The sequence below is a fragment of the Pyrus communis genome, chromosome 6 (assembly GCF_963583255.1).
Source record: "Pyrus communis chromosome 6, drPyrComm1.1, whole genome shotgun sequence".
In the NCBI taxonomy this organism is placed as follows: Eukaryota; Viridiplantae; Streptophyta; class Magnoliopsida; order Rosales; family Rosaceae; genus Pyrus; species Pyrus communis.
In genome coordinates this window covers 13,769,200-13,791,805 of record NC_084808.1, presented here as the reverse complement: position 1 = coordinate 13,791,805, position 22,606 = coordinate 13,769,200, and the positions used below count along the sequence as shown (strand labels likewise).

The window sequence follows — 22,606 nt, the reverse complement described above, 5'->3', positions numbered from 1 at the left end:
ATTGATATTAATTCTTTATGTTTTTTCGATTGCAATCCTTCCCTTGTTCTTAAACATGATGTAAACTGAATTAATAATATGTAGATCCTTCATGTGATTCATTTACGAAATTGAAATTGTAAAATCAAGGGAGATAACTATCTTGTTGATTTTCTTTTTCTCTATACACCAGGTAGTTCCAACAATACTTTAACTAGTAAATGTGCTTTGAAAAATATTGTGTTACTAACCTTGTTTCTACTAGTGCTCTTAGCATATGAGTATTTCTAGGATCCTTTCCATGCTGTTAATACCAAAAATTAAGGAAATTATCTACCAGAAAGTAGTCATAGTATATGAGATAGACATTCATTTGATGCATATAAAAACTATGAACTTAATACAAATATTGTGTTCTTATATTAAATAAAAATGCTGAAAAAATGAATTTAAGGAGGAAACATGTAACATTATATATTATCAATCGTGTGTGGCTTAGAAGCTTCTTTAGCTTACATACAGAAAGTTGAGCTAAAACATTATCACCTAACTAACATTGTTGTTGATTTTTGCTATATATGTTGCTATTTGCAAGTGTTAGTGTTGTGGTGGGAAAAGATATGAGAGTTGATTGGACAAAACCAACGAATTTAAATTTGAATGCAAATATAATTGCTTAACCCGGATTGAACATTGGACAAATACATATGACGACTGGAGAAGTTTGAACTCTAGCAACCAAAGGCGCTACAAGAATCTTATGCATACGTTATATTTTTGGAAAGTGATTTCTACGCACATTATAAACTCCTATTTATTTATGGCCAATTATAAACTGAATAAATTAGAAAATTTTCAAACTAATCATATAATACTCAATTGTAAACCATAAGGCACATAGTTCTACTTCCTCATGATTGAGAGTTGAGATACATATAAACACTAACTCATCTTTTAAACTTCCATTTCCAATTTGTTAATTTATGTATACGTTCATATATTTGTCTCGTTACTTGATCTTTGAATGTTTGTTTTTTGCAATTTTTGGCGTATGCGATCTCGAAGCATATATAAACAAGTTTGACGGTTGGATCGTTGAAATTAGTTTCGTAGGATGTGTATCACATCAAAACGATAGATTCACTAACACTTAAGAGTTTATTTACACTTTCATCAAGTATAACATAAGATTTTGTGGTATCTACTAGTGTAAATATTTTAAATAGAAGATCGAATTCATTCATTGTATTTGTTTAGGGTCAAGGAGTGTAGCTGTAAAAAATCATCAAAATCGGAGTTAAAATAACCGTTAAATCGTGATTTTTCGTTTATAACCGTCGAAAAGTTTTGTCTTATTACTTGATCTCAGAATGTTTGTTTTTTGCAATATTTGGCGTATGCGATCTTGAAGCATATATAAACAAGTTTGACGGTTGGATCGTTGAAATTAGTTTCTAAGCTGTATATCCCATCAAAACGATAGATTCACTAACACTTAAGAGTTTATTTATACTTTCATCAAGTATAACATAAGATTTTGTGGTATCCACTAGTGTAAATATTTTAAATTGAAGATCGAATTCATTCATTGTATTTATATAAGGTCAATGAGTGTAGCTGTAAAAAATCATCAAAATCAAAGTTAAAATAACCGTTAAATCGTGATTTTTCATTTATAACCGTCGAAAAGTTTTGTCTCGTTACTTGATCTCTGAATGTTTGTTTTTAGCAATTTTTGGTGTACACGATCTCGAAGCATATACAAACAACTTTGACGGTTGGATCGTTAAAACTAGTTTCGTACAATGCGTATCACATCAAAACATTAGATTCACTAACATTTAGAGTTTATTTATACTTTCATCAAGTATAACATAAGATTTTGTGGTATCCACTTGTGTAAACATTTTAAATTGACGATCAAATTTGTTTATTGTATTCATATAGGATCAAGGAGTGTAGCTGTAAAAAATCATCAAAATTGGAGTTAAAATAACCGTTAAATCGTGCTTTTTCGTTTATAATCGTCAAAAAGTTTTGTCCCGTTACTTGATCTCTGCATGTTTATTTTTTGCGATTTTTGGCTGATGCGATCTCGAAGCATATAGAAACAAGTTTGACGGTTGGATCTTTGAAACTAGTTTCATACGATGCTTTTCTTATGAAGTTCAACCGTATATATATTTACTAAGTAGATTTTAATTTATTTATTTATTTCGTACTTATAATACTTAAGAGATTGACTGATATATATGAAAAAAAAAATTATTGTGGGTTTTTGTTAGAAAAATATATTATTGTGGGCTTTATGTTTAAAAAAATTTGAATTTGAAAGGAGGAAAGTCACATTTTCGGTAATTTTCATAATACTTTTTTTTTCCAATTAAATACTTTGCGTGACGCCTTAGTATGATCGTCGTGCAAAATAACTTTGCGCGACGTCGAATTAAATACCTACGTCGCGCAAGGTGTGATAATTTTGGCGGTATAATAGTGAAAAATAGGCGCTTTTTTCAATTTTTCCAAAATTTTCCACTTTGCCCTCTTTATCTCCCTCAATTCGAACCCAAATGACAGCCCTTCTTTATCTCCCTCTCCTCCTTCTATTCAAACCTAACCCAACTGAACCCTCCTCCTTCTATTCGAACATAAGCCAGAAATCTTGAACCATCCCTCTTTATCTCCCTCTTTCCTCTTCACAAATCTTGAACCCAGAATCCTGTCCCCTTTCTTTTCCCGTAGACCCCAGATCTCCTTCTCTCCTCCCAACTGAACCCTCCTCCTTCTATTCGAACATAACCCAGAAATCTTGAACCATCCCTCTTTATCTCCCTCTTTCCTCTTCACAAATCTTGAACCCAAAATCCCGTCCCCTTTCTTTTCCCGTAGACCCCAGATCTCTTTCTCTCCTCTTCACGCAAATCTCGAAGCCGACGCGAATCAAGTCCCAAAATCAAGGTAAGGGTTTCTGATTTTCAATGGGTTTTTGTTATTTAGGGTTTAGGCTCAAATTGCAAGTTGATTTCTGAGTATTTTGTTGATGTATGTGTGTTTTGTGTATGAACATGAATTTGGCTTTTATTAATCTGATTTTAATTAAGGATGCATATGCCGTGTTAATTAAGGACCTTTTTAACAGGCCGGCGGCTGATGAACTTAAAATGCCTTCAATGACAAGTACAAGATGATGTTTATTAGGTACATGTTTATAGTTTTATCATATTCTGTTTATAGTTTTATGCATCACGGAATTTGTCTTCACCCATTAAAGCAAGTCTGCATTTCTCTTTTATTAGGTACGATGCTTTTCCGTGATATTATGCCTTGCAATTGTTGTTTGATAAAGTTATTAATGTAGTTTGTTTTGTATATTATGCCGTGAATTCTTTCGTATACCAGTTTGAAACATCCGAGGAATTTGAAAAAATTTCAACTAGCGAGGAACGCCAATCCTTTATTGGAAAGCTAGATGAGGTAGACATTTCTTTATTCAACCCAAAATTCAGCTTCATCATATCTCTGTCCTAAGTTTTCCATTTAACCTGTTGTCTTTTTCTTAGGTGCAAGAGTGGCTTTACACCGATGGTGAAGATGCTACTGCTTCAGAGTTTCAGGAACGCCTAGAGATGCTAAAAGCTATTGGTGATCCAATATTCTTCAGGTATATTCCAGTTTAGTTTGTTTGGTTTAAGTTTAATTGAGGGTAATACTGCATTCACCAAGAAAAAAGAATTGGGCAGTGATGTATAATTTTCAGATGTAATTTCTACAATTTAAGTCCTGTGTCAAGTCAATGCAATGTATCTGATCTGATGATTTTAGCTTCATTAGGTACATGTTTATCATATTCTGTTTATAGCTTCATTAGGTACATGTTTATAGTTTTATCATATTCTGTTTCACTTTCATAGAACCAAAGATCAAGATGATGTTTATAGTTTAAATTATGGGAAGAAAATTTAAATTTTGTGCACTGGAGAAGCACGCTACTTTTTCAGACGATACTTTGACAGATAGCTTGGTTTTGACGAGTGTCCCTTTGGTTTTGGAATTGCTTGCCATCCGTTTTCTTTTTCTTTTTCAGACGATACCTTGACTGCATAAGCAGCAACAACTTCACTGGTATTTTTCCTTGATGGTTTTTACCTTATTAAGTGTTCTGTGTCTGTGGTATAGAAATCTCACTGTTTTCGATCAGGATTTTGCTTACTTTCTTGCTTTTTATCTTCATAATTTCAGAAAAAAGACTAATTATTTGGAAAAATTAGAGGCGACCTCATACAACATTTTGATTCCTTTAATGATTTATTTGGAAAATTTTAAGAACTAAAATGTATAAACTTTTGGTTCAGGGCTGAAAAGTTTCTAACAATGTTCTAAAATCCAACTAAGACCAGCCATGTGATACCCTGGCTTTTCCTATATAAATGGAGTATCCACCTACATGCACAGGGTGACCTAATTTATTAAGTTTTGGTCAGTTATATAAAGTCAATAACATTTATAAGGAAATATGGCTAATAACGTAGCCATATCATAATAAGCCTCATGGTCAAAATTTTCTCCAATGTTTTGTAATGATGTATATATATATATATATATATATATATATATATATATATCTAGTTGTTCTGTATTTATGTAGTTGTGACAAGATTGGGACACTTATATATATATATATATATATATATATATATATATCTACCTGGTCAGGAGATTACTGAGCAGTTTCATGTAAGTATATGTAATTATTATTATTCTTATATGTATGAATCATTCAAATATTATTTATATTTTGTTATTAAATATTATATGTTTTTTCTTTATTATTATAGGCTACTATGGTGGAAAAGAGCACTTCTGTTCTCCAAGAAGCAACATCGCAGCTTCCCCCGGAGACCCCGATCGAGGACATCACGATACCTGAGGATGTAGGTTTTCAGATCATGACTGATGTCCTGGATCAGAACTTAGGTCGTCGTCGTGGCAAGGTTGTTCGGTGTATGGGGAAAACACAGATTCGTGAAACGGGTGCCTCTTCTTCCAGATCAAACGCAGAGGTAGATGCATTGAAGGAGGAAGTGACAACCCTAAAGGCCCAGGGCGAGCAGATGAAGGAGCAGCTGAGGGCCCAGGGCGAGGAGATGAGGTCATATGGCGGGGCGTGGAGAGACCTTGTACAAGCCATACAGATGTCCGGCCTTCAAATCTCACTACCAGCACTTCATCTTGGTCCACCTTCGACCTCAGAGCCACCTCGCCCTGCTGATACCTAATAGCTTGATGTATTAAACCTAGTTCACTTTTAGTTTTTTCTTTTTTGTTCGGATCTTGTATGTACATTTTCATATATTTTATAATTAAATACTTTTGCTTGGTTAATTAATTATTCTTTCAAATTTAATTACAATATTTATCAAGAATTAAAAAAAAAAAAAAAAAAAAAAGTTTGACCAAAACTACTCCCCACTTTTCACGACCAATCACTTTGCACGACGTATGGCTTCGTCGCGCAAACCCACTTTGCGCGACGTACGCATGAGTCACGCAAAGTAGGTTTGCGTGACGCACAAAGTGGGTAGTGCAAAGTGGGTTTGCGCGACGTACTCCGTTAGGCACGCAAAGTGGGTTTGCGCGACGACCAACGAAGTGCGTCGTGCAAAGTGAGTTTGCGCGACGCACCTCGTTAGTCACGCAAAGTTGGTTTGCGTGACGCACTCCGTTGGTCGCGCAAACCCACTTTGCGCGACGCACTCCGTGGCCGTCGCGCAAACCCACTTTGCGCGACGCACGCCCCGTGGGCCGTCGCGCAAACCCTAGCGTCTCAGACTTTGCGCGACGATTAATGCGCGACGAAGGTTGCGTCGCGCAAACCCTTAGGCAACGATTTTTTACTTTGCGCGACGAAAGTACCTACGTCGCGCAAAGTGTTTTTTTTACTAGTGACTACACCAACTCATGTCACAAGATAACCCAGGAGTAGTGTTAATGTTGACGGTCCAGATGAAGTCATTCAAAAATGGGATCGAGTGAGAGCTCGGATCTATGCCTGCAGCTTGACAATGAACATTCAGATTGATGTTTTGAGCCAAGTCGTTAAAAACAGTCACCCGATAGTCAGCCATTGAGCTGCAGATGGATTGTGAGACCAGAAGAAGGAAAAATCCTGTCACGGTGTTCATGTTGGTAATCTTTCCGAACCTTGATGGAGATGATTGAATACCGATGGAGATGATTGAATACCAGATGATTACTGAAATGCTTAAATGCTTTAGTTTCCTTTAAATAGAATTTTTTTGTGAAACAAACCAAGATGATAATTATTTTGACCCAAGAGGCAAATGTTGGATGTCACTTCCCTCCTTAAATTTCCAAGGATTAGCATTGTACTTAGTCAATACACATTGACTAAATACAATGCTAATAAGAGAAGGATTGGGGTTGTCTTTTAATTATGTCCCAATTTCTACATCCAGTTAAGGCTGAATCTTGAATGGTGATTTTTGCATGGTTTGCGTGGTATGTACTAAAGAATTCCAAGCTAAACCGGTTAATGCATGCACGCATTGTTCATGCATTTGTCAACGAATGGAGTAAATGCGGGAATGGCAAACGTGTATCTAGAGAGCGCTTGTGAGGCCTATATTAAAAAGGAAGGGCTTTGGTCACTTGTGCATCAATCAAGTGAGGTGTTCTACAACTCAAATCTGACGGTATATTAGTCAGGATGTTAAGAGAAGCGTTGTTTCCTTCTCTTTTGTAAGAGTGATCTTTATGATTGAGAGAAGGTGTATAAGGGGAGTGTTTATGGGATAGGGGCTTGGGTTTGGGTTTAAATTCTTGGATTGGGTTTTCTTTTTTTTTAGTACATCAATATTTTTACACTAGGTGAAGAGGGAGTTCAGTTAAGTCATACAATGGACAATTTAATTCGAACCTAAGATCTTTCATTTTTAAACGAAAAGGAATACCACCAGACCGTGGTATTGAGTGATTGGAGCCCTACCTTTGTGCATCAAGGTCATTGTCACTTATATGATGCCACGTGTCAGCATCATATCAATAGAAATTGTAATTAAATTCTATTTTGGGTGGCTGTTTAGTTAGTGAGTCAGTTACTTTCTGTATAAAATAGGAATTCTAAGTGATGAAGGGTATATTTTTGTAAAAGTTGTTCAATCAATGAAAAAGTTACTTATGCCACTTAGTATTTTGGTCTAAGGATATTCCTTTTTACCAGTAGTACTTCGATTCTCTCGAATCCTTTCTCAGTGTATGACTCGTCAAGCGTCTTAAAGATCCATGGAGTATCGTGTTTCCAATTTGGCGATTGACAGATTTTCTGAAAAAATTCAAGGCCGCGCAAACTGATTTCTAAGCAACCCAAGATGTTATTCTTGAACAACTTTAGGCCTTGCTCGCGCAAAATGGAAATGGTTCAAGAATTTCAGGATAATCGTCTAAAGAAATGAAGTCAGATCCCAATTTTCCAACTAATCAAAACCTAAATTGCGGCCCCAATTACCATCGTCATGATTCGACTCCAAATTCATGTCAACCATTCAATAACTTGGGATAAGTTTTGTCTCCCTAAAAGTATGGGAGGCTTAGGTGTTAGGAAGAGTAATCATTTTAATAACGCTTGCCTAGAGGAGAATTGGTGGGTTCATATTGTCAAAAGAAAGTACAGAAGAAATGATGCTTTCCTAAATTGTAAAACCAGACAAAAACATTCTCAAGAGGAATTTAAATGCTAGGCATATTATTAGTTTTTCCTTTCCTACTAATTAATCTTCTGCAGGATAGACAAATCAATAACATAGATAAAAATCTGAAAGTTAGTAATTTCATTAACACTAACTGCTTGCATAGATAGCACTTTCAAACCTCGCTGATCAAGATATTGTTAACGAAATTTGTAGTATACCGTTGCCTATAGCCCAGTAGGAAGATTCTATGTTATGGGGCTTCAATGCCAATGTAAGGTTCAGTGTTAAATCAGCAATGTGGATACCAATAATAATATTACTTGTGGACTAAATCTAAATTACTTAAACAAATGTGGAAACTCAATATCCCAAACAAGTTAAGTTATTTAGTTGGTTATTGATTCTGGGAAGATTGCAAGCTAGAAACAGACTCTCAAAATATATTCACTCTCTCAATCCCTGCTGCCCTGTTTGCAATGAAGATGTTGAGAGTATTAATCACTTGTTCATACATTGTAATGTAGCCAACAAGTCTGGTCCAATGTTAGCTATATTAATCCTAAGAGGAACAATAGTAACAACACTTCATTGGAGTGGTTGAACTCCTTAGATTCTAAGAAGAATGATAAAATCTCATGCTTGAGTCTTGTCCTTCTTATTTGCTGGCAAATCTGGAGGGAAATGAGTAGTGTTGTGTTTCAAAATAATACTATTAACCCAAGTAGGATTATTTTTCTTGCCACTAAACTTGGTGCAGAATACTTGAATGCAAATAAGAATAGTACAAAAGTCAGTAAAGGGAAGCAATTTATCAGATGGATTCTTCCAAGTAGGGGGAACCTTAAAATAAACTTTGATGGTTCAGTAATTAATAGCCATGTTGCTGCTGGTTTTGTTGTAAGGGGTGAAAATGGCAGGCCTATTCTTGCTGGGGCAAGGAACTTGGGAGAAAATTCTACCAATGTTGCAGAATGTGTTGCACTGGGAGATGCTCTTTGGACGGCTAGATGCCGGGGTTTTACGAGGATTCAGATTGAAGGAGACTTGAAACTTGTGATTGACTTTATGGAAATTTTATTTGAACTCATCTAACATCTTTCTACACCCAATTTATTCTCTACATACAAATTATTTTTAATTAAAGAATTAATATTTCTTTAGACCCAAATATTTTACCTAAAAGTCTAAAGTTACCCTTCCAAACCCAATTCAAAATGTAAAGTTAACTTTACACCTATCTATAAAATAAAATCTTTAATTAAATAGTTTTATCTTCAAAGATATTCGTCAAAAAGCATATTCTAGGTCCTTTGTTCCCCCCTTCCCACCGTGAGCTCTTTAGCTAACTGGTCACACCAATCCGTTTCCAAATTCTTCAATTGTTTTCATGACAAAGAGACTCGAGCCGTGTTGACCACGTTCATTGGTGGCTCCTTGTACGGATCGGCAGTGCATATATATGAACATGTCCAATGCAGGAACATCCAATTCTTGTACAACCATTTTTCAGGTTTTCGGGTAATTCGTCATGGTAAATCGGTCGCATTCGAAAAGATTGTGTCGTGGTGAACATGAAAGCAAGAATAGTGTTGGAGGTAAGGAAAGTGAGGGTGATGAAGAACGATGTTGCGGTTGTGGAGTTGAGGAGAGAGAGTGAATGATGATAGAGAAGGGTTAAGATGAAACACGAGTGAACGAAAGATAAACAAGGAGTGGTGGTAGGATTTAATTATAATGTGTAGGTTTGTTGATAAATTTTAGTATTATTATTAATTTCACTTTGTACTTGATTGTAATTATGCAATAGGGTACCAAAAATAATTGACATTTATAATTTAAATTGGGTGTAGAAAGATGTTACATGAGTTTAAATAAAATTTCTCTTGACTTTATACTTGGATGGTGCTCAATTCCTTGGAGATTAAAAAACATTATAGAAGACATTAAACTCTTGGCAAACTCTTGAGGACATCTCTTGGAGCTATATCTTTAGAGAGGCAAATTTTTTGGTGGACACGATCACGGATGCGGATTTTAGATTTCAAAACCTTCATGTGTGGGATAAAACAATCCCTAGTGGTGCTTATAGAGCTCTTCTTTTTTATTGTATGCAGACTGGTTGTACGCGTGGACATTCCTTATAATTTTATTGATTTTTGTATTAAAAAAATGACAATAGAAAAGCATAGAAAGCAAAAGCAGGGTCTACCATGCTTCTAAAAAAAAATGTTTTTTTTTTTTCAAAGCATAATTATCAGTGTCCATTTAATGAAATTTTTAAATGACAAGTATATACCCACATGCTTTACAAAATTTATAGTATACCCCTACAATATTCTATTTGACAATTATTATATCATATTAAATACTATATTATTTTTAGTCATTTAACATATTCATAATAATTTATATAAAAGTTTACCAAATACCTCAGATACAATTTTTTTTTATTATTAAAAGCACTTTCACAAACAAAAATGAAAAAAAAAAAAAAGTTTACCAAATACTCAACAACTTTATATTGTACAACTGTTTATTCTCATAACATAACAAAAACACAGTTTTTTTTTTTAAAGAGCACAACAATACCAAACTAGCCATAAATCCAAACTGAGCTCAGCCAAAACGTGGCCAAAACCTATCCTTTTATAGCCACCTGTAGAAACCTCCCGAGAATGATAACTAAACCATTCACTCACCACTACCATGCATGTACCAATGCATAGAAAAATGCCATCCATGGATACAATGGCCAATACAATAGCTACAAGCATCAAATCATACTATGAAAATAATCATAAATAATGCATGAATGAAGCCTTGGAAGTCCAAAGACCTGCACTTAATGAGGTACGTCCAACACTTAATAGGTTTCATTCACAAAGCTTTTCTATTTGAAGAAGACTAATGCATGGAATAATTCCAATAACCATCTAATTAAGCATCTTCATCAAGCTAGGGTTCTGAAATAGTATAACCAAGATGAACCCTGTGACAGGCTTTTTCCTTCTTCTGCTCTCACTATCCATCTGCAGCTCAAAGGCTGATTATCGGATGACTGTTTTTAACGACTTGGCTCAAAACACCACCGTGAATGTTCATTGTCAAGTTGCAGGGGTAGATCCGAGCACTCACTCGATCTTATTTCTGCACGACTTCATCTGGACTGTCAACATTAACACTACTCCTGTGTTATCTTGTGACATGAGTTCGGGTAGCCTAAAGGGGCACTTCGACATTATGCTAAAAGGAGACGCAACTAGATGTGCTAGAAACTGGTGCGCTTGGCGTGTGAAACAGGACGCCTGCAGGTTTTTAAAATAGTTCTAAATCGTAAAGTTTAATGGAGTTCTAGAGGAGTTTCCAACTCGTTGTGAGTTAATTCAAAATGTTTTGGGGAGAGGCCTGATTTTCTAAAGCCTAAAATACACTCTAAAATTCTTCTAAATCTATCAAAATCCTTAATTTTTTAAAATATTTTAAAATCATTTACTAATTAAACACACACAAAATTTTATGAACTACTTTGAAATCTTGATTAAATACATCTAGCTTTCTATGGAGTTTTATGAACTACTTTAAAATTTTGATTGAATACCCATGCCTTTTTATGGATTCATTTAAAATCTTAATTGAATATTCTTGAATTTGTAAACTATTTTAAAATCTTTTAAGCTCATAATTGAATAAACCCACTGAGAGATTACAAGCATATCCTACTTTTGTATATAATTAGGATCCTAGGCATAATTAGTGTAATTTGTTATTCCCACTTTGTCCCCGATTTTGTTACCTGTACTCCTTGTATAAATACACCTCCTTGTAAGAAGAATAGATCAATTTGATTCTTTATTTCTACTGATTTGTTGTAACTATCCTTCGCGTAATACCCTCCTCGATTGTTGTTTGTCATGCACTATGATCACAAGTGTTGCATCTCATATGATGTTGCCCAACCCAAGGAGTAATCTGAAGAAACCAGTTTGTTTTGTATCCCATGACGTTCTCCTTTCGGGTTTTCTGGTAATTAAGCTGCTTTCTGACCAGCTCACATTGAGTTATTATCTATTTTGTCAGCGGATGGGGATGAGAATCATGTCTCGTTACTCTCCCTCTCTCTCTAAACATAGAGAGCCTGATAGAGAAGGCTCTATTTATATACCCTCCTCTCCTCTTCTCCAAACACATCCCACAGCTAGCTAAAAAAATTAATATAGAAATACCACATCTCTCTCTCTCTCTCTCTCTCTCTCTCTCTCTCTCTCTCTCTCTCTCTCTCTCTCTCTCTCTAAAGGAAGCAGAGAAGCACCAAGTGAGTTGTAAAGCTACTAACGCTACTTTTTATCTGTTCTTTCGGTGTACAATTCGGTTAATTGCGTATAAGCTTAATTTGGTCGGATCAAGGTGTTTGACATTATTTAATTTGGTGTGAGCTGACGAAACCTTGTAGTCGGGCAAGAGAATTTCGTAGGGTCAAGTCAGCCCATGCACGTTTACCTGAAGGATCTATTTGTCGGGCAAACCTTGTTTCACCCTACGAATTTGTGTTTTCGTTGGGAAAGGCTTCGAGTGATGAGTTTTGCGCAACCAATCTTTTCCAAAAAACTTCCGTAGGCTAAAGTCTTTGGTGACGAAAACCATTTTGACCCGAGAAATTTTTTTTGTCTGGCAAGGTATTTTTTTTAGTGTTTGGAATCAGATAAAATAACCGTTCAACAACCAAAATAAAACCACTTCGCACAAATAGGTTGATAGTTTGAATTAGGGTATCCTTGGATAGGAAGGTGCAACAGTAATTACCAAACGAGTTTTCCATTTTTTGAAAACTAAAAGTATTTACCAAACAAAATTTTCATTTAAAAAAATGATCATCAAACGTATCTCCAGCTTCATGATTTTTCGTTTTGCCTCTCGGTATTTGATACTAAATGATTCAACTTCACACATATTAGCTTCGAAGAAGGGTAAACAGTGGAAAGATCGAGGATGCGGAAATTTGTAGCACTATAATTTGTGTAGATTCTATCCCTTAGCGTTCAGTTCCATCCGCTGTAACACAATGCACAACGGTTTGAGTTAAACCACCAGGTTCGACTCCTTTACCTGCTGCTTGACAATGAACATTCACATTCGGGTTCGTATTCGACCCAAATCATTAAAATAGTCACACGGAAACCGGCCATTAACCCGAAATTGAAAATGCAACCTAATCACTACCAGCCAGGCCAGCTAGTTGAGAAATTTCATCTTCAAGGCGAGAAAAGCTCGTCAAGAGCTTGTCGTGAAGTTCATTGGAGCAAAATTGTGTTTGCTGCCACTGGGACAGACCATCAACTATAACCTTCATACCACTCTCTAGCAATTCCATTCCCTTCCTAATTCCATCCGGAAGTTTCCTTTTCTTATTGGTTTGCTTCCCGCCATTGATCTCCGTTTGCTTTTCACAGTCGATTTCCATGTTGTCACGTTCTGAAGTATCCACAATGGTATCTGAAATCTTCTGAAACATTTCTTTCAGAGTTAGACCCTCCCTTGCAAGCAGACCAAGCTGGTCAGAACAAGGTGTCGTTGTAAGAAGAGCTGTTTCCTTCTCGAGATATATCTTAAACTCAGACATGAATCTCTCCACAGTTGCCTCATTTCCAGATTCTAAATCATATGAAAGCGCTGCAGTCTCCGGCACAAATCTCCAAAGCTCATTGCAACCAGTCCGAGCAGAAAAGTATCCAAATGCTGTAATAGCCAAGTGAATAAATGCCCAATGCCGTTCACTCAACAACATGTGATACAACTCCCAGAGAGTAGAGATCTTGGCACTTTCATTAGTTTCATTGATTTCCATATGAGCAAGGCCTGCCATGAAAAGAGCCAGATTTGGTTTGCATTCATACAATTGTGTATCAGAAGCTGCAGCAGATCCTGAAATAAACAGGTTTTCGAGCTCAAAGATTACTTTCTCCATTTCGTCAGATGCATATAGGTGCTTCATTTTTGACATGATTACCAATGTTTCACTCAAAAGCTTACGGTAGCGGTCCTTCATTAGTTTGTCTGAAGACACTATGTAGTTTTGAATGATGGAAACTAAAAGCTTCAGAGTCTTCACATCGATATCGGATATACTGATCCGGCTACAGGAGAAGGAAAAGCTTCATTAAATATACTGGTTAATGAATGCAAATACAAAAGGTATACAATAAAGTGAAGAAAAAGATTTAGCCGCAGTTTTGGAAATGGATAGAGAAAAGGAAAGCACCCACAAAAGAATATATAAGAAAGCAATTATGAATAGTGATGTTGTCACACTGAAATTATTCAAGCAGTGGATGCACCAAAGAATAAAGTTATTGAACTAAGAGTAGAGTTATTCAAGAATGCGTAAAAAGGTTTCTTGTTACTTACAGAGACTCCAATGAAGCAGACAAAGCAAACACAGGGGCACCAAAAACACCAGAACCAGAAGATCTCATGGATTTGTCATCAAAATTTTCAATGAAGACATAGTAATCAGTAAGGATTCTTTGAGTTGCAATACTTTTCAACTTGTCAGAGAGTAAATTCAGTGGAAATCCTTCCATGAATAAGGCTAGACGTATAACTGGTGACGACTGAGTTCCCTCATCACTAACAATGGACATGTAAACCTGGTCTACGATAGACGGTGAGCCAAAAGCAAGAAGCATGCTGATTGATCTTGCCAATTTTCGCAGAGCAGAACCAGGTACAAGAACTGATTCAGAAGATGCCACTAACTTCAGTAATGAGCAGAGTTTACCAATAATGCCACTCACTGTCCCTGGCTCAGCATACCGCAGCATAAAGCACCAAAGTTCCATCACAACCTCCCAGCAAAGGAAGTGAGGATGAAATATATTCTCAAGAAGGAAAGCCTCCAACTCCCTCCAAACAGGAGTCGAAGAGACCACAAGCATGAAGATTTCCAATGCATTCAAAAGCGAAGAAAACATAGGCTGCCAGGCAACTACCAAAGTTTCTCCAGAACCATATAACACGGGAACTTGCAAAAGCAAAATGGAAGAATATACCTCTTCATCAATTAATATATCCAAGAACCAACCAAGCTTTCTAGTAATCCCAAGTTTTACATCTTCTTCAAGATCAACAGAAAATTTCAACAAACTAAGAAATAACGAAACACGACCAAGCAACAAGGCTCTTTCTCCAGGCATTGCTTCCCCAAATAAAGAAATGATTTCATCCAACGAACTTATCTTATTAAATTTACTCATATCTCCAGAGCTAGTATCTGTGTAGCTTCCTTTACCGAACAGAGAATCTAGAATCTCAACCTTGAACTCCTGCTTCACTTGAGATGAATTCAGTAACGAAAATAGTAAATCCAACGATGCTTTCTCCAAGAGTTCTACGAAAACTTCAGCAGCGGTTTTTAACAGTTTTTCATTGCTCAATGAAATTTTGAAGGTTGAGATCATCAGGATGCAATTTGTTATCTCCCTTTGTACCAGATGTGCTTGACACGGATACAGGGTAGATATTTTTATTGCATTAATCAGATAAAACTTTATTGGAAGAAATGTCTTCCTGGCTTCTGTCACTGAAATGGAGTCATTCAAAGATGATGACCAAGCCTCAGCTGCACATTTTAAAGATTCATTGACCAATGAGATTAGATTTGAAACTATATCAGCTACATTCACCTTTGTTGCGAATACCCCCTTACCAAGCTGAAGTAGACTGACTACACCTTTCCATGTAAAATTGAGAACCTTTACCAGACTGCCTCCATTATTAGCAGCAGCAACGCCTATCTCACACAATTTTTCTATTGTATACTTTATAACAGTAATAACGTGATTCATGTTACTGACCCCTTCAAAGTGTGTTCCACTTTTGTCCCTCTCAAGCTTTTCTTCCCAAGACTCCCAATTTACAACTCGAGCATATGTTCCACATAGTCTTATTACAGCATCAATGACCTCCAACGTGACCTTTCCTACAGATTCAAATTGCTCAATTCTCTGCATTTAGATGTTAGAAAGGCTCATGTGAGACGTGAGCAGTGTTCTAAAATATATAATAATTAGGTTCAATAAAACGTAAATATATATTACACCAACATGTAAGTCACATGTCAGTGAAGGAAATTAAGGCAGCCAAGAAGGATTCTCCTCCCTCATATCAGAAGTTCAAAGACGAACATCAAACTCACTCACAACATATGTACAAGTTTTCCATAAATAACAATATACGAGCACAACTTTTTTGCGCTTGAATTGTTTAGTCATGAAACTTTGGTCCCACATTTGTCAAATTGCCATTTAAACAGTTACTGAAAATGTGCCCTAGACTTGATATGCATCAGTCGTGCACAAGTGCTCAATGTGCCTCCAATTTGCACAAGTTAGTGAGAAACCATAAGACTGGGTCAGATATGAGTGGGGGATGAATTATAAACAGATCCAAAGATAACAAAATACTGTATGACCCATTTTAAAAGCACAGGGTCCATTTGAATAAATATAACAGGTTTCTCTGTCTGTTATGGAGAGCGGATAATTCAAGGTAAGTTTAAGTAGTTTAGGAACTAAAAGAACAAGATATTTCTAAAACAAAAAAAATAGCTATGTAAAATTATTTATGGAATCCCTAGGTATATTTGAGCCGAACTCACAAGCTATAAGATATATTCAACACTCTAATACCCAGTCAAAATTCCCAGGCACTTCATTGTTGTCTTAATGTTAATCTTAGCTTCTTTCCTTGTATTAAACATCAGAAATTCTCTAGTCCTGACTCCTGACTCACAAAGTACTTAGCAGTATTGGATTTGGCAAACCATTTCTTAGGCTATTACGAAAATTCATTCCACAAAGAAAATATTTATCAAGTAATACCCAATTCAAAAATGTCAAAAAGAAAAATTTGAAGACATCCTTTTCATTAATCGTTTTGTAGCGTCACGAAGTCGTGGCCTCTTTGAAAACAAATTAGTACATAACATATTTCTAGTAGATAAACTAAGGTACATATATTAGAATAAATTATCATAAAGATTAGCACAGGAAACACAGTGCAATTAATAAGTACCTTAATCTCTGTTATTGAATCTTTAATCAAGTTTAACTGTTCCACTAAGAATTTCTCAACAATATCCATTGACAGCTTGTCAGTAGAAACAGGAAATCTTGCCAAAGCTGAGAAACTAACACCAGAGAAGCTCAGAAGATCCAGAAGCAGCTGCAAAATAAGTACAAGAAGAAGAAAACTGAATTTTTACAGGACAGTTGGTGCGACATGCAGCAGACAGATGATGTAAGCAGGTCATGCATGTGCTACTTAATTTTCTTGTGTGTATACTAACATCTGTCATGGGAAATACCAGCAACAAAAAGAGTGAAAAGTTGCACATGACAACGCGTCAATGAACTTCAGAACTAAGCCCATTAAAGAAATAAACACCGTATGCAGCCTCGAATAAAAGGTATGGCTTGGTTCAAGAGCAAAATGGAAGCTACTTGTAGACATTCCAAGACAAAATTTTCCAATCATTTTTAACCAGGGAGAAGTCTCCAAGAATAGAAATCTGTCAAATTAGTATTCAGGTTAAGACAAAGGATGTTTTTCTTTCTGCAAGCACAAAGAAAATTGACAGTCTCTACTATTCTATACCTCAAAGAACAGATTGTCGTGCTCTTCCTCTTGAGACTCCACACTCGACATAAGAGTCATTTTTAGGTGTTTACCACACCATATGGTAGCCTGACAGATAAATAATCCTCAAAAAGTTAGTATTTTAGATACCCTGGTCCCATTGAGGAATAAGAATAGTACACCCTTGCTTTTAATACAAGCACACTGCATGAAAAGGCATATTACCTTGCTCCCAAGGGCAAGGAAATGTGCTAGAGCGTTGGATATGTCAGATTCTAGGTGTTTTATAGCCACGTGTAATATAGCCTTGTTTAACATGCACTGGCTTACATCCAAGCAAGTATACTCCTCCCAAAATGTCAAGCTTGTTGTTAAGAATAACAATGAACAAATACAAAATATGGCGAACTGGTCATGAGAAGATTGCAAATCAAACTATGACCATTTGTATCTCTTAGCAATTTCATGTCCTACAACATTGCATGAAACAAAACATACAGGCATCATAGACGCATTGAAAGAGTAATCGATCACATGCCAAAGCTTTTGTCATAAACCCATAACAATGTTTATGCAGCAATATCGATAACAAAAACCTCCAGCGGACATTATAAAAATCATTCCTCAGATTCTCTCTGAATTTGGGTCACCAAATGAGTATGCAATGTGCCTGAAAAGTAAAGGTCCTTTAAAACGAAAATTTACATCTCCATCGCAATCATTTCATAATTGTTAAACATCAAACAAAATATGATATAAATAACATATTATTAATAAAATGTAAAGAGCATTGAATTGGATACTGTGAGACATTTCGCAAGGGATGCCAATTCAGATTTCTCTGTAATGTTCAACTCACCAAGCTTCCCCAGTAGTTCAATACGATTCTCCACTACCTGCAGAACACAATTTTCAATCCACGTTAAATAAATAGTAAAAACGTGAACTCAAAACATAAAAACAAAGGTAACCTCATCAAATTCTTAAATTAATGCACACAAAATAATAACTATTCAATATTTCCCAAAGAAATTGAAAATATTTAACGATTTTATAAAAATCGAGTTCAAATTTTCGTCACGCTACTATGAAAACCCTAGATGAACAGTGCAGGACCAAAAGCTGAGAGTGAGAGAAACGAGAACGAACTAGAAAATTGAAACCCTAAGGTTAAAATTGAATTCAGTGAAATTGGGAAATGGAAAACTGGAATTGCTTACATCCGAGGATCTAATGGCGTCTTCTATGCTCTGCAATTCGCTGCTTGAGCTCCCTCCTTCCATCTCTCTCTCTCTCTCTCTCTCTCTCTCTCTCTGCGCTACTGAATTTTGGTTTCCCGCCTTTTTGAAAAGAAAAGCCAAACAGCTAGCGCGGAGGACCGTATTTATCAGTTATTTTAAATATAAAAAAATATTGAGACTATGGGCCTTTTGGTGTTGGACTAAAGCTAAATAATTGGGCTTTGCTTATGGACTTTATCGTATATGGGTCCATTCTTAAAGGGACCGAGTTGAAGAAGAGGCAGCTCATTCCACTCATAATCAATGAGTTTGTTGTTAATTGTTTAGGGTAAAATTGGATTAACGGTCTTGTTTGGAAGATAGTTCATATGGTAAACAAATTAAGATTCAAAACCCTCGTTGTAAAAATTATTAGTAAATTTAATTCAAAAGCGAGGTTTTCGTTAACTTTCCGTTAGACGTCAAGATAAAATGTCCAGCACATTTCCCTCCTTATATATATTCTTAAAGCCAACTTTCTCTCTTCTCGAACTCGCTGTTAGCAAACCAGCATTCAAGGTCGTTCGCATGTCTTTTCTCCCAACGAGCCACCCTTCTCTCACACTCTCAAGGCCGATTCCTCAGTTACGTTGTCTGCAATCTCTAATTCCATTTCACATGGTGGCATCTTTGGCAAACCGATGAGTTTGATTTCTACAGTATTTTTTATTTATTATCTAGCTAGGTCTCAGCATACTTCGATAAAGGATTGAAGAAGTTGGAAGATGGAGGCCAATGGATCAATCTCATCACCTCTACTACCAGCAAGTCCTTTTCACCATCCATTGGAGTTAAATTTTAAAGGGTTTTGTATAGCCCAGTAGCTGCAAAAAAAGGGCTAGACACAATTGCTATGATTGTTTATATTCTCCCTAGAAAAATGGTTGAAGAGAGAGGAGAGAAGGTGAAGCTACAATTAGAGAGTGAGGAGAGGCGAATAGAGAAGAAGGTAAATAGAAGAAAGAGTGGGGCTGGACAATTTTATCCCCGCACATAATGGTAGGATATAAAATATATGATTGTCATTATAAGTATATCTCATTTAATAATACGTTTTTTTTGAGAGATATCACAGTAGCTATATAAGCACTGTCTATGCTTTCACAATACGCGCACTATTCCAATGCTAAACCCCTATTCACTAACAAGGTATTTTAGATCGTAGAGAGTAGAAGACAATTATGAGTTCTCCAACACCAACCTTTCTCTGTATTCTACAGATAAGTTACATCTGTATTATATTGATTTCATTCATTATATATTTGTGATCTTAATATCTTGTTTTTGTGTTTTTTAGAATATGTTTTATATAACAATGCTGAAGCGCGATTTCTTCGTGTCATTGTTCAAAATTGATTGTTTTTAGAGAGAAAAAGATGTTTAATAGTGATGTTTATAATAAAGGAATTCTCTAATCGACAAACACAACTTCATAAATATAGTACACACATGAAATCAACTTGGAAAAGTAGTAACACAAATAGAGTGATTACATATATGGAAAAAGCTGCATATATAGTTGGAATAACTTTATTCACTATGGCATATGTAGAAGCCTAACTAGAAACAGCGGTACACCCACACAATACTTTCAAGTAGCTAGAACTTTAGAACCAAACACATAACATCTCAATAGCCTGGTGAACTCTTCCTGCCTAATTAATTTCCTAGGACTGCCACCACCAAAACCAGCTCCACCTCCAAAGCCAGAGCCAGTACCACCGGCTCTACCAGCTCCACCACCTCCGCCAGCACCTCCTCCACCACCATTGGTTCCATGGCCATACCCACTGCCATAACCATAACCTGAGCCTTCACTTCCTCGACCGGCACAGCTTCCACCACCACCACCCTGTCCTCCACCGCTGCCAATGGAAGGAGACAGCGTAGGAGTTGGTATATTAGGAGGCAGTGGAGGGCCATCAGAGAAGGCCAAGCCTATGAAAAAAAAAAAAGGTCACATAGATCATTAGTATATGAGCCATGTCCATTAGTCTCAACCCGATCTAATTAAAAGTTGGGTCGTTGCCTGCATGGTACGCATGAGCTCTCTATATAGGAGGAAGCAGTATGGAAACCGAAGTCATGACTCACCATATGCGGCAAATTTAAAATAACATAATATTCTTTAGACATACAAAATTGATCACGTTACCAACACAAGTTTTTTAACTTTGGTTTTTATCATTATATGTCGAACTCATTTGTTTCAGAAAGTGCTAGCGATATGGTTGATTTTGTATATTTAAATAGTATGTATGTTTGTCATGCAGTACTACGTTTTACTTGTAAGTAAAAGTTTTTAAGTTCGAATCTTATAAATGACAAATTCGATATTAATTTATCTCTACGACTTAGTGTAATTATATTATCATATAAATATAGAAAAATAGACTGTCGAAGGTTTGTTTATATAGAAAATGAAACTGGTCATTGAGAATTGTGACACCCTGTTTATTGAATTTTTGAGGTGGCAGGCGTTACAGTCAATCACTACCAATGACCATGATCTGCTAGCATGGCTAATACGATGCAATATGCAGGAAATCTGCTCATAGCACGTTACAACCTACAGGACCATTGTCATTTTTCCTAGAAAAAGAACATTCAAGGCAAGTGCGTACTTGAATATTGACAATAGAGCAGAAAACGGGGTTTTGATTAGCTTAGTTAACCGAAAGGTTCTAAGAAAAGTATCATATATTTATTAGACGAGTGGTGCTATTTATACTCTCTTTTTTACTTTTCATACACATTTCAATTTTTGGCTGTCCGATCAGATGAATTGAAGATGATCAAATGACAAAAATTAATATGGAGTGTGTGGAAAGTAAAAAGAAATATGTGAATAACACTATTCTATTTCTTCATATTTTGCGATATGTATGAAATTTGGTTTAAATAACTGATACATAGTTGGGGAAGAAATTTGGCACTCTGGCATATGGCATCTTCTGAACTCGTATGGTTGTCGTAAAGCGCATACTCCCCCATTCTATGTATGTATGACAATATCAGGTAGAACTTGAAGTAATTGAACTTTCTACCACCCGATTCAAAGTAATTAACTTTGAGATAAGCTACTTAGTACTACGGTTTAGTGGTATTCCTCTTCACTTGAAAGTGAGAGGTCTTAGATTGGAATTTCATGGATGAAGAATTTGATATCAAATTAGGATGCCCATTGTATGGCTTAGCCGAACTCTCATTCCCCTTAGTGTAAAAATATCAATGTATTAAAAAAAATAAAAATAAAAACTTTGAGAGAAGATGTTAGTAATTGAAGTTTTTACCACCCGATCAAGGTAATTGGCTTTGAGTGAGATGTTCGCATATAGAAAAATCCGAACATCCTATCCCAAAAATGGTATCCAACATTTTCCATTTTTCAGGTTTTAATAAGCAGCCAAGCGAAAAATCAATCAAATTGTAACTTTCTTTCACATGATTAAATTATCAGTTCCTTTCTAATGATCACCAAACATTCATACATAGTTGATTTTTTTTTCTTTTTCATGAATGACACTTGAAGAATGATCTATAATATAGTTTAGGAAGACTGTTTACATTATTTTTAACTAATTAAGACACCCTCACTTGGAAATTATTCAATGTAAATAACAACCTAACTACAGTTATACATAGAGTTGCCTTGAGCTTATTTTAAAAAACGAAAAAAATAACGCTAGACTATATTTTGAGAGACTACATTGTACTTTTGTTTTATTAGAGTTAAGGTCCAAAAATGGTCCGATTTCATTTTGAATAAGTGGTACAAAGTGACTCCCCTAGCATTTTTTAAAAGAAAACACAATTTTTTTTAACAAATAATATTATCTATACTAAATAGATGGGCTAAGTCTCACAATGAGTTACCAATAATGTAGTTCAAATTCGTCTTTAATGAGAATCGAATCTAAAATTTTCTTCAAATGTTTTTTCTCTATTATAATTCTACATATTTGAATTACTTTGTACTTTTTTAGGTATTTTTCTCTATCGTAC

At 35.7% G+C, this 22,606-nt stretch overlaps 1 protein-coding gene and 1 long non-coding RNA gene across 2 annotated transcripts; one reads left to right on the top strand and one right to left on the bottom strand.

The window, feature by feature from the left end:
* Window positions 1-2,526: 2,526 nt before the first annotated feature.
* On the top strand, window positions 2,527-5,365 carry LOC137738239 (uncharacterized). The gene is made up of 5 exons (XR_011068875.1): window positions 2,527-2,937; window positions 3,119-3,177; window positions 3,338-3,453; window positions 3,540-3,640; window positions 4,815-5,365. It is a non-coding gene; the product is annotated as an uncharacterized lncRNA (long non-coding RNA).
* A 7,529-nt stretch (window positions 5,366-12,894) lies between these two features.
* On the bottom strand, window positions 12,895-17,040 carry LOC137736083 (uncharacterized). The gene is made up of 4 exons (XM_068475420.1): window positions 17,032-17,040; window positions 16,758-16,907; window positions 14,091-15,688; window positions 12,895-13,819 (listed from the first exon to the last, which is right to left on the bottom strand). The coding sequence occupies exons 1-4, from the start codon at window positions 17,038-17,040 to the stop codon at window positions 12,895-12,897; spliced, it is 2,682 nt and encodes an 893-aa protein (XP_068331521.1).
* Between the last annotated feature and the right edge of the window lie 5,566 nt (window positions 17,041-22,606).

Excerpts from the sequence above, each read along its gene's own strand:
- LOC137736083 (XM_068475420.1), bottom strand. Across the intron at positions 15,689-16,757 it reads ATTCAATAACAGAGATTAAG|AGAATTGAGCAATTTGAATC; the intron begins GTACTTATTAAT and ends ATCTAAATGCAG. Across the intron at positions 13,820-14,090 it reads TCTGCTTCATTGGAGTCTCT|CCGGATCAGTATATCCGATA; the intron begins GTAAGTAACAAG and ends CTTCTCCTGTAG.